Below are 13164 nucleotides of genomic sequence, written 5' to 3' on the forward strand. Positions count from 1 at the left end.
CCCGGTGGGGGTCTGATCAGGGGGCATCTGCCGGGGGTGGGGGGGGGGGGGTGGCGGTGGAGGTCTGCCTCCCAGGGGGGTCCGATCGTGGCTCATCCTGCCCTCCCCCGATCTCTCCTTTTGTCTTTCGCACCCGGACGTGCTGTTTCAGTTTTTTTTCGAACTGCGCATGTATGGTTCAGAGCTCCAATCATTCTGGCAGTGCTAAGCCCCGCCCCACAGTGTGGACCAGATTGGAGCAAGCAAAAAACGTGTGAGCATGCTGGAACGGGGATTCCGGGCTCAGATCCATTTTACGTCCGGATCTGGCACTTAGCCTCCAATTGGTAAAATCTGGCCCATTGTGTCAGGAAACCCTCCTACATACACTGTACAAAAACTGCCCCATTCAAATATTTGACCTATAAAGGTTCCAATCAATATTTGGAAAGTTAAAGTCACCCATGATAACTACCCTGTAACCTCCACACCTATCCATAATCTGCTTTGCAATTTTCTCCGTCACATCTCTATTACTATTTGGGGGCCTACAGAAAACTCCCAACAATGTGACTGATCCTTTCCAATTTCTAACTTCAGCACATATTACCTCAGTAGGCAGATCCTCCTCGAACGGCCTTTCAGCAGCCATTAAACTATCCTTGATTAACAATGCTACTCCTCCACCTATTTTACCACCTTCCTTCCTCTTACTGAAGCATCTATACCCCGGAACTTCCAACAACCATTCCTGTCCCTTTTTTAACCGTGTTTCCACAATGGCCACAACATCATACTCCAGTTTTTATGCAAATTGGGCACTTTAAATTTTTTTGAGAGAATTCCACACAACGGGCCCGATTTTACCATTGTGTCACGCCTGTTTCTGGGTGTGAAAATGTGGTAAAGTCAGGTGTGAGCCGGGTTAACGCGATCCGTGCCCGCATCTGCGCAGATTGCCACTTTACCGAAACCCGGGAATAGCAGCGATCCGCTTCACACCCAAAATGGGTGCAACGACGATTTAAATGCATTTGCATACATTTAAATTGAATTAATGAACTGCCCACCCAACTTTATCAACATTTCCCCCTTTACCGCCACGTTCGGCGATCCGGAATTGGATTTATTCCGGAATAAAAGTCTGAATCGGGCGCTCCAGCTGCTGAAGAGTGTGTTCAGAGCATCCAACGGCTCTGTGACTCAGATCAATGGTGGGGAGGAGGAGGGAGGCAGGTCAGAACATTCTTTGGTTGTGGGGGAGGAGAGTGAGGCCAGATTGTTGTCTGGTTGGGGGGGGAGGAAGAGGAGCACGCGGGTCAGATGTACCTCTGGTGGGGTGGGGGGGGAGGGCTGATCGTTGTCTGGTGGTGGGAGGGAGGGCAGATCTTTGTCTGGAGGTGGGGGGGAGGGCTGATTTTTGACTGGTGAGGAGGAAGGAGGAAGCAAGTCAGATGTTCCTCTGGGGGACAGGTGGAATGAGGCCAGACCATTCTCGGGGTTGGGGGGGGCATGGATGAGTGAGGCCAGATCATTGCTTGGGGGTGGGAGTGAGGCCAGATCACTGACTGGGGGGAGGGAAGCGGGTAAAATGTATCTGTGGTGGGGGGAAAGCCCGATCGCTCACTGGTGGGGAGGGGGCAGATGGATCTCTGGTGTGGCGGGGTCAGATGGAGCTCCGTTGGGGGGCAGGGGCGTTGGGGGGGGGGGTGGTGTGGAGCAGGGAAGTCCACTGCCACTGTATGGGTGATCGGTGTGGGGGGAGTGGGGCAGGGTAGGTGACTGGTTTGGGAAGTGATGGGGGCGGTTGATAAGGGGGACCATGATGTGTGTGGGTAGTGGGGGGGAAGGCATTGATAAGGGGGACAGTGATGTGTGTGGGTAATGGTGGGGGGGTGGTGGTGGTGTTGTTGTTGTTGATGTTGATAAGGGAGGGCAGTGATGTGTGTGGGGCCCATCGCTCCTGCTTTTCACTCCTGGGCCGCTTTCTCTGCTTTCTGTGGCTCGGAAGTGATCTGACACGGGCGCACTTTTTCAAATTTTGTTCTAACCACACATGTGCAGTTCAGAGCTCCGATTGTTCCAGGTGCACTAAGCCACGCCCACAGCTTGAATGGGACCTGCGATTTCTTTTTCAGGCTGTGTGTCTATGGGGGCATCTGAAAGCAGATTTCTAAGTCGGATCTGCATTACGCCCAGATTCAACACTCAGAATGAAAATGGTAAAATCGGGCCCAATGTGTTGTGCTTAACTTTAAGATATGGAACAGTCTCACAATAGATATCAGATCCAGGCATTATTATTAATCATGCTTATTCATTCATGTCAATGAACCGATTTCAGCATTTGATGAGCTTTATAATGCAATCAACTGGAGCCTATTGCTCCTTTAGCCTGCAGCTACATCATCATCATCACTTTAACATCAAAAGAAAGCTCTTCAACAGAACCATCTACAACTGTCACTATATCTTCATCCATGCTGAACACCCATGCATTTCTACTGCATTATTATCATTTGGCCGTCAATATGCTGACTTCTGCTGCAGATCTATCAACATGATTGATTTCTTCTCAAATCTTCAAATATAATTTTCTACTGCACAGAAGTAATTGAAATTCAAAAATCACATATGTGATTGTGGTCTTGGTCATCACACCTACAATTATTTCTTATATTTGATGCCTTCACAAAATCAGAGATATTATATTTCCTAATAATGGATATAAATAGTCTTGTGACGGACAGCTTCTGTGAAGTTTTCAAAGTTTATTGAAATTTCTTATCACAGATCACAGATCGTGGAAACCCGTTCAGCGGGAGAGTCTAAGCATCTCATTTATTTCAGATGAAAACTATATTGTATATTCATAGTTCTGATGAATAAAGCATTGATCAAATTGTTTCAGTTCAATTCAGTGAACTTCATGTAACAATTCATGATGATACACAATTTATTGTTTAGCATCCGTGACAACTTCTGGAATCTTAGAAGTAAGCACTTTAACAGAGGCAGTCACAACTGTGATCACTTCCCCAGCAACTACAATACCAGGTACCATCTATTAAAAGATAGCAATTCAATATTATTCTTGGAATAAATTACAAATGTTGCTACCTCTTGCATGAATCCAAATTAAAACCAATTTATTTAAAGGAGACAAGGCAAGTTTTTTTACACAGGGGGTGATGGGTGCCTGGAATTTGTTGCCGGGGAAGGTGGTGTAAGCAGATACAATAGTGACATTTAAGGGGCATCTTGACAAATACATGAATAGGATGGGATTAGAGGGATACAGTCCCCAGAAGGGTAGGGGGTTTTAGTTCAGTTGGGTAGCATGGTCGATGCAGGTTTGGAGGGGCAAAGAGCCTGTTCTTATGCTATAATTTTCTTTGTTATTTGTTCTTTATTCTTTATTTCATATCCTTTACTGGTATCTTATAAATTGATTAGTGATAATAAACCAGCCAAATCCATATTCTCTATAATGGTAAACTTGTATCAAGTAGAAACAATTTTGTAACAGCCTTTTTAAACAGCAGCAAGTTGTACTTAACTTTAAGATCAGATACGGTCCATAATAAGTACATCTCACAGAATAACATATTGACATTATTATGATTTTCTCTCAGAATATGTGACATCTCCTCAAACTTCAACAGAGGCAATTACAACTGTGATCACTATTCCAACAACTACAACACCAGCAACAACAGGTATAATCAATTATAATCTAACAATCCTATATTTTGGAAGGAATAAATTACACAAGTTGATGATGTATTTTTCATTAAACAAATGTAATCCAACATCATCAGTGATGCTAATTTGAAAAGCTAAAATTGATATTAAGCCAGCCACATTTATACTCTCTGTAATGACAGATTTTACATTCAAACAGCCTACCAAAATACATCATGTAGAGTTTAACTTTTAAGATTAGGAGCAGTCTCACAATAAGTACCAAACCAAAACACTATTTGCATTTTATGATTTACAAAACACTATTCAGCATGCTTTGAGCCCATGTCATTGATGAGTCGCATACTGCAATCAGCAGGAACATTGCTTTCTTTCATTGACAACTCATAAACAGCTAAATCATCATTTCCAACATCAAAAGATACCACATCAACAGAGCTACCTTTGGCAATAACCACATCTTACACGACTTCAGTCTCAACAAATGAACTGATAGGTATTCACAATGCTAATATCATGCAAACTATGCTACTGGGAAAATAAGAGCATTTTACTCATGTTAGGTGCAAATTATATGATTAGATTATCATTCTTCAAGTGAACAATGCATTGATCAAAAAGTTTCAGTTAAATTGAATGACGTTGTTGTTTATTTTACACATTTTATGATATTACCTGGAAGAACCTTTCACTGTTTATTGTCATTTTAAAATTAGAACATGTGACATCTTCTGGCTTCTCAGAAGGAAGCACTTCAACAGAGCCAGGCACAACTGTGATCACTTCCCCAGCAATTACAACACCAGAATCAACAGGTACAATCTATTGCAAGCTAGCAATCCAATATTATTTATCAGATAAATTGCAAATATTGACACCTCTTGTATGAATCCAAACTAAAACCAATGGTCTTCGCTAGTACTTTGTAAGCTGATTAGTTACAATAAACCAGCCAATTTTATATTCTCTGTAATAGTAAACTTATGGCAAATAGTAATATGTTTCTAACAGTCTTTTTAAACTGCAACAAGTTGTACTTCACTTTAAGATCAGATACAGTTTATAATAAGTACCAAACAAACACATGTTCTACTTCCATGCTACTGAACCAACCTTCCTAATTTATGAGCCGAATGCTGAAATCAATCAGAACATTGGGTGGAATTTACCCATAATTAATCAGTCCCCAGCTCTGATTGAAATCTGTGATCTATCTCTCCAGATGCACTGTTGAGTTTTCAGGTTAGATCTTGAGCCACAGTGACAAAACAATTGGGGCGTGTGGCTTATATCATCAGTCCCGTGGGTTGGGGTCCAATAGAGGCAGCAGGGCCGGCTCCAGAGAAATCACATGGCATTTCACTCAGAGCTCACTTTAAACTCTGCCTGGATCATCCTGCCTCCATTCCTCAAATGTACAGGGGGGGCTCTAATCCTCTTCCAATGATAGAACTGATGTGGGCTCGTCCCTCCCGTCACAGCCCAATTGTCAGTGGCTATTCCTCCCGCCTCACCCACAATCACTATGGTAGAATCGCCACTAACCCCCTGCCATGCAAAGTCCCTTCTCCGCTCAATGACTACTACCCCTCTTAAAGCAAAGTCCCAATACTAATTCCCCCTGTTCAAAGGCCTCAACGCTCTTACACTGCAACCCTAACACCACACATAGTGGCAACACACCCACCAATTGGGCTCCTCAGATGACACACCCCGACACTGCCCCCGGAACAGGTTGCAAAGGTTGGCAGTGCCAACCTGGCAGTGCAGACCTATGCTGGGGGAAGTACTAACAGGCAGTGCGTAGGTATTTCTTAATCTCTCCGGGGTTAACAGTGACTTTGGCAGCTGGGGATCCTGTCAACTGTTTCCCATCTCCTTAAAACTGTTGTGAACTATATCATTGATGTTTGAATGTTCAATGACGAGGAGAATCATATGACATCTACATAAGAACATAGCATAAGAACATAAGAAATAGGAGCAGGAGTAGGCCATCTAGCCCTTCGAGCCTGCCCCGCCATTCAATAAGATCATGGCTGATCTGAAGAGGATCAGTTCCATTTTCCCGCTTTCTCCCCATAACCCTTAATTCACTTGTCGATCAAAAACCTATCTACCCGTGACTTCAATATATTTAACGAGGTAGCCTCCACCACTTCAACGCGCAGAGAATTCCAGAGATTCACCACCCTTTGAGTGAAGAAGTTCCTCCTCAACTCTGATCTAAACTGCCCCGCCCCCTTATCTTGAGGCTGTGCCCTCTAGTCCTGCTATCCTTTCTAAGTGGGAAGAATCTCTCCACCTCTACCCGATCCATCCCCTTCATTATCTTATACGTCTCTATAAGATCCCCCCTAATCCTTCTAAACTCCAATGAGTGCAGACCCAGTCTATTTAGTCTCTCTTCACAGTCCAACCCCCTCATCTCTGGTATGAGCCTAATGAACGTCCTCTGCACTCGGCGACCAAAACTGCACACAGTACTCCAGCTGCGGCCTTACCAGTACCCTGTACAGTTGCAGCAAGAGCTCCCGACTTTTATATTCTATCGCCCTTGCTATAAAGGCCAACATTCCATTTGCCTTCTTGATCACCTGCAGACTGGGTTTTTGCGACTTGTGCACAAAGACCCCGAGGTCCCTCTGCACCGTAGCATGCTGCAGCTTTTCGCCTTTTAAATAATAATCCCTCCTACTATTATTTCTGCCAAAGTGGATAACCTCACACTTGCTATTGTTATACACCATTTGCCAGGTCCTCGCCTACTCGCTCAGCCTATCCAGATCCCTCTGCAGACTTTTCACACCCTCCACGCAATTTGCTTTTTCACTACGTCCTTTAATAATATGTAAATTCATTAAAATATATTTAAATGCTGTTCCCATCACCATGTCATGTGAGCAACAGGTAAACCCGGAAATCAGATCTTCCGGCAAGAATCTCGGTTCTTGGCTCCCGTGAGATTAGTATCCTCATTGCTGTTCCTGCTGAAGGCTAACACAGGCACAAAATTTCTTCCATAGCTTTTTTTCTCTGACAACTCTTTTCACATTGACAGCTGCATCATCACCTTCAACATCAGGGGAAAGCACATCATTAGAACCATCTACAACTGTAACCAAGTTGTCAACCGCGTCAGCTTCAACAAGTGAAACAACAGGTATCAACAGTGTTAACACTTTGTCCATTTTCAACATTCAGACTGATAACTTCAATCTGATAATCAGATTGAGGGCCCGGATCAGGCAACTCGAGGGGCGACTGGAAGATGCGTTTCTAGTTAGGGAGAATGAGGAGATAATGGCTGGGAAACATGAGCAGGAGGAGGTCTCAAGGGCGGAAGAGAAGGGAGGATGGACGACTGTTAGGAGGGGAAAGAGGAAGAAGAAGAGTAGTCAGGGTCCCCCGGCCTCCCCGGAGGCCCCCCAAGGTTCGTCGGCAGGGGCACAGAAAAATAGGAAGGAAGGGGAGACTGATTTAGAGGGACGGAAAGGGTCTGGTAAGGTGATAGTGGTAGGGGATGGGAGGGTCCGAGGGATTGATAGGAGGTTCTGTGGGCAAGGGCGCGACTCCAAGATGGTGGTCTGCCTCCCTGGAGCAGGGGTAAAAGATATAATGGAAAGGGTAGAGGGAATTTTGAAAGGGGAGGGGACCCAGGCAGAGGTCATAGTACACGTAGGGGAGGGGGATATAGGAAGGAGGAGTAGGGGAGAGGTCCGTAGGCAATTTAGGGAGTTGGGGGCCAAACTAAAGGGCAGGACCTCTAGGGTGGCACTGTCTGGGTTGCTGCCCAGTATGAGCAGGGCTAAGAATGACGAGATCATGCAGTTGAATGCATGGTTGAGGGACTGGTGTAGGATAGAGGGGTTTACTTATGTAGATCATTGGGAGGTGTTTAGGAGAGAAAGGCAACTGTACAGGAGGGGTGGGGAGGATTTGAACGGGAGGGGGACTAGTGTCTTAGCAGGGAGGTTAGCTGGGGTGTTCAGGAATGATTTAAACTAATAGGGAAGGGGGGTGGGGAGGTGGCTGGGAGAGAGACGGGTGAAAGGAAAATTATAAGGGAGAAGGTGGTTCCGAGGGACATTTGTGGGTTGAACTGTGTCTGTTTCAATGCTAGGAGTGTGGCAGGGAAAACGGATGAGCTTAGGGCCTTGATGTTTGTGAGGCAGTTGGATGTGGTGGCTGTAACGGAGACGTGGTTACGGGAAGGGCAGGACTGGCAGCTGAATGTTCCTGGGTACAGGTGTTTTAGGTGTGACAGAGGAGGGTTGAAGAGAGGTGGAGGGGTGGCACTGTTAGTCAAGGAAAACATCACAGTAGTGCAGAGGGAGGGCGATATGGAAGAGATAGGGATTGAGTCGATGTGGGTGGAGTTGAGGAATAAAAAGGGAGAGATCACACTGCTAGGGGTGTACTATAGGCCACCCAACAGCCCAAAGTCAGTGGAGGAGGGAATTTGCAGGGGTATTTTGGACAGGTGCAGAAAGAATAGAGTGGTTGTAGTGGGTGATTTTAATTTTCCCGGAGTGAATTGGAGGGGGCCTAGAGCTGGGGGTATGGAGGGAGAGGAGTTTGTGAAATGTGTTATGGAAGGGTCGCTAGAACAGTATGTAACTTGCCCGACTAGGGGAGGGGCTATACTGGATTTAGTGTTGGGAAACGAGCCAGGGCAGGTGGGTGAGGTAGAGGTAGGCGAACATGTGGCGAACAGTGACCACAAGTCCGTCTACTTTAGGATAAAAATGGAAAGGGACGAGTGCCGTCCAAGCGGGAGTGCGCTGAACTGGGGAAAGGCGAGCTATGGCAGGATTAGGAGGGAGCTGCAGCAAACTGACTGGGAGGGACTGTTAGCTGGCAAGTCCACGGTTGGCAAGTGGGAGGCTTTTAGGGACAAAATGAAATGGTTGCAGGGGAGGTTTGTTCCGGTTAAGCGAAAGGATGGGAAAGGTAGGATTAGAGAGCCGTGGATTACGGGGGATATTGAAGACTTGGTTAGGAAGAAGAGGGAGGCGTATGATAGGTCAAAACAAATGGGTACGGAGTGTGCGCTGGAGGAATATAGAGAGAGTAGGAGGGAGCTAAAAAGGGGAATTAGAAGGGCGAAGAGAGGGCATGAGATGGCTTTGGCCGGTAGGATTAAGGATAATCCTAAGGCATTTTATTCCTATATTAGAGGCAAGAGAGTAGTTAGAGGGAAAATTGGTCCTCTTAGGGACAAGAGTGGAGAGTTGTGTATTGAGTCGGAGGGAATGGGGGAGCTCCTGAATGAATACTTTGCGTCGGTATTCACGAAGGAGAGGGGTTCGGAATCGTGCGGTCTCTTGGAGGGAGCGGAGGTTCAGTTGCAGGATATAGTTATTACGAGAGAGGAAGTGCTAGGGCTTTTAGGTAGCGTAAGGACGGATAAAGCTCCGGGGCCTGATGGTATTTATCCCAGGCTGCTTAGGGAGGCGAAAGATGAAATTGCTGGGCCTCTGGCGCACATCTTTGTCTCTTCTTTGGACACAGGTGAGGTCCCAGAAGACTGGAGGGTAGCAAATGTGGTCCCGTTGTTCAAAAAAGGTAGTAGGGATAACCCTGGGAATTATAGGCCAGTGAGTTTGACGTCGGTGGTAGGGAAGTTAATGGAAAAAATACTTAGGGGTAGGATGTATGAGCATTTGGAGCGTTGCGATCTGATTAGGGATACGCAACATGGCTTTGTTAGAGGGAGGTCTTGCCTTACGAATCTGGTGGAATTCTTTGAGGAGGTGACAAAAACGGTTGACGATGGGAGAGCCGTTGATGTCATCTACATGGATTTCAGTAAGGCGTTTGACAAAGTCCCTCACGGTAGGCTGGTAGAAAAGGTTAAGGCGCATGGGATACGAGGCCAGGTAGTTAGGTGGATTGAGAACTGGTTGGGAAATAGGAGACAGAGGGTAGTTGTGGAGGGTACCTTGTCGGGCTGGAGGCCAGTGACCAGTGGTGTGCCGCAGGGCTCGGTACTGGGACCTCTCCTCTTTGTAGTCTACATAAATGACTTAGAAGAGGGAGTAGGTGGTGTGATCAGCAAGTTTGCTGATGACACCAAGATGGCAGGGTTGGCGGGTACAGAACTGGATTGTCAGGTGATACAACAGGATATAGATAGGTTGGTGCAGTGGGCAGATAGGTGGCAGATGGCATTTAATCCTGACAAATGCGAGGTGATGCATTTTGGAAGGAATAATGCAGAGAGGAGTTATGTGATAAAAGGTAGGCCGATTAGGAGTATAGATGTACAGAGAGACCTGGGAGTGCAGGTCCACAAATCCATGAAGGTTGTGTCACAAGTGGAGAACGTTGTTAGGAAGGCTTATGGGATGTTAGCCTTTATAGGAAGGGGCTTAGAGTATAAAAGCTGCCGTCTAATGCTTCAGTTATACAGAACGTTGGTTAGACCGCATTTGGAGTACTGCGTCCAGTTCTGGTCACCTTATTACCGGAAGGACGTGGAGTCTCTGGAAAGGGTGCAGAGGAGGTTTACCAGGATGTTGCCTGGCATGGGGGGACTGGGTTACGAGGAGAGACTGAAGAGACTGGGGCTATTCTCCTTGGAAAGAAGGAGATTGAGAGGGGACATGATAGAGGTATATAAGATACTGAAGGGAATAGATAGAGTTAATAGTGAGAGACTGCTCCCTAGACTGGGTACGAACACAAGAGGTCATCAATTAAGGGTGAGGGGGGGGAGGTATAATTTGGAGGTAAGAGGAAGGTTCTTTACACAGAGAGTTGTGGGGGTCTGGAATGCGCTACCGAGTAGGGTGGTGGAGGCAGGAACGTTGGACTCGTTTAAGATGCAGTTAGATAGGCATATGAGTGAAACGGGAATGGAGGGATATGGTAGGGGCTATTAAATAGGGTAAACCTCGGGAGACACCGGAAGGGCAGGCTGTATAACTAATATGTTTTGTCTTTATTCCACAGGTGGAGGTCCACCTCGTGTCAAGCGAGGGGCATGCACACGGCAGGTTGTGCGTGGGCTGCTCTTGGAAGTCCAGGAGTGGCCTAGTACTTCATGTCGGTGTGTGTGCTTGATCCTGGACCGATAGACGGGCTCCACAACAGCTCAGTGACTAGCACTGCTAGCTGTGCAGATACATGGATTTGGGCCTGTGTCTGTGGGAGTTTGCGCATTCTCCCTGTGGCTGCGTGGGTTTCCTCCGGGCGCTCCGGTTTCCTCCCACACCCCAAAGATGTGCTCTTAGGCTAATTGGTTTCCACCAAATTGACACTATTTCTTCCCTGAATCTGACTGAGTAGGGTCCCATTCGTAGACATGCAGGGTAGAATAGGTGTAGGGCAATGCGGCGGCGCGGGCTCGTTGGGCCGAAGGGCCTGTTTCCCGTGCTGGGTTGTTCTTTGTTCTTTGTTCTTTGTAACTCATATTATAATGAACTTCAGTAGTTCTAAGTTGACCACTGTAACCAATACTTTCCAGCTGTAAAGGCCATTTGTGCTCTTCAATGTGTGAAGAGTCTCATATTTTTATTGTCACAACGCTATTCAGAGATCGATATTGTGAAAGGCAGAATCTCATGCACTGCATTCGGTGCAGGGACATCAACATTTCCATTTCCATTCTGCTGTCTCACAGAATGGCCTGTTGACATTATTGTGATTTTGTCTTAGAATATGCAACATCTTCTCAAACTTCAGAAGGAAGCTCTTCAACAGAGGCAATTACAACTGTGATTCCAGCAACTACAACACCAGCATCAACAGGTATAGTCAATTATAATCTAACAATCCCAAATTATGGAAGCAATAAATTACATGAGGTGATGATGCATTTTTCATAAAACAAATGTAATCAATCGTCATTAGAGATGCTAATTTGAGAAGTTAAAATTGATATTATGCCAACCACATTTATATTCCATAAGAACATAAGAACATAAGAAATAGGAGCAGGAGTAGGCCATCTAGCCCTTCGAGCCTGCCCCGCCATTCAATAAGATCATGGCTGATCTGTCGTGGCTCAGTTCCACATTCCCACCCTCTCCCCATAACCCTTAATCCCCTCTCTTATTAAAAACCCATCAACCCACGTCTTAAAAATAATTAGCGAGGTAGCCTCCACCGCTTCAATGGGCAGAGAATTCCAGAGATTCACCACCCTTTGAGTGAAGAAGTTCCTCCTCAACTCCGTTCTAAACCGCCCCCACTTTATCTTGAGGCTGTGCCCCCTAGTCATACTGTCCTTTGAGCGGGAAGAGTCTCTCCACCTCTATCCTATCCATCCCATTCATCATCTTATATGTCTCAATGAGATCTCCCCTCATTCTTCTAAACTCTAATGAGTACAAGCTTAGTTTATTCAGCCTCTCCTCATAGCTCAACCCCCTCAACTCCGGCATCAGCCTAGTAAACCTCCTCTGCACTCCCTCCAAGGCCAAAATATCCTTGCGTAAGTATGGCACCCAAAACTGCACACAGTACTCCAGCTGCGGCCTCACCAATGCCCTATACAGCCACAGCAAGACCTCCCTACTTTTATATTCAATCCCCCTCGCTATGAAGGACAGCATCCCATTAGCCTTCCTGACCACTTGCTGCACCTGCAAGCTGGGTTTTTGCGACTCATGCACAAGGACCCCGAGGTCCCTCTGCACCGTCGCCTGCTGCAGTTTTTCGCCACGTAAGTAATAATCCTTCCTACCATTATTCCTACCAAAGTGGGCCACCTCGCACTTGCCAACATTAAATTCCATTTGCCAGTTCCTGGCCCATTCGCCCAGCCTATCTAAATCCTTCTGTAGACTCTCCACACCCTCCATGCAATTTGCCGTTCCACCAATCTTGGTGTCCTGCCTTAATGAAGGGCAAAACGGTCAGGTACAAGTTTAACCAGGGACATCAGTTCAGGCATACACTACATGACTCCACTAACTCCAATAACCTAGTCAGCACTATTTCATTGTGTAATAGCAGACAGCCACCCATCACTGCCAAACCAAACCACTGCCAGATCACTTCATTTTTCTAAACTCTAGGAATATCAACCTACACCAATCCGCTTTTCCTCAAGGCCAATCCCCTCTTCTAGGAACCAAAACAGGGATCATACAGTAGCTCATTAAATAGATGGTAACTAGGTATGCAGGTGAAAACTATGATGTGATTTCAATTAGTGGTCAAGATCATTTAGAAATATTTAGTGCCTGGCAGAAAATGTCCAAACTAAAGGACATAGTCACTGCAATTGTACTGAGTGCCATTCCTTTAAATCCAGCGAAGACCAATTTGGATAAAAACAATTCACTGACAGCAAACTTCAAAACAGGTCATCTTGGGCGTTTTTGTTATAACTAGATAACAATCACTTAAAAAATGTATTTGCAGGATATGGGAGATACTAACAAACTAGTAAATGGGCAACTGGGGCTGGAAAATTACAAGATTGTGATCAGCTGCGTGAAAATATACTTAGATGGGAGCCCTGGAGTG

At 46.0% G+C, this 13164-nt stretch overlaps 1 protein-coding gene across 1 annotated transcript in view; it reads left to right on the forward strand.

The window, feature by feature from the left end:
- Window positions 1-13164, forward strand: part of LOC145341249 (uncharacterized) — a 326614-nt gene that overhangs the window by 62217 nt on the left and 251233 nt on the right. Inside the window, exons 13-17 of the mRNA XM_080186176.1 lie at window positions 2947-3036; window positions 3615-3698; window positions 4401-4499; window positions 6746-6847; window positions 11347-11439. Coding sequence (XP_080042302.1) covers window positions 2947-3036; window positions 3615-3698; window positions 4401-4499; window positions 6746-6847; window positions 11347-11439 — 468 coding nt within the window. The remainder of the gene's footprint in view (window positions 1-2946; window positions 3037-3614; window positions 3699-4400; window positions 4500-6745; window positions 6848-11346; window positions 11440-13164) is intronic.

Source organism: Carcharhinus amblyrhynchos, chromosome 3 (assembly GCF_965287045.1).
Source record: "Carcharhinus amblyrhynchos chromosome 3, sCarAmb.v2.hapA, whole genome shotgun sequence".
Lineage (NCBI taxonomy): Eukaryota > Metazoa > Chordata > Chondrichthyes > Carcharhiniformes > Carcharhinidae > Carcharhinus > Carcharhinus amblyrhynchos.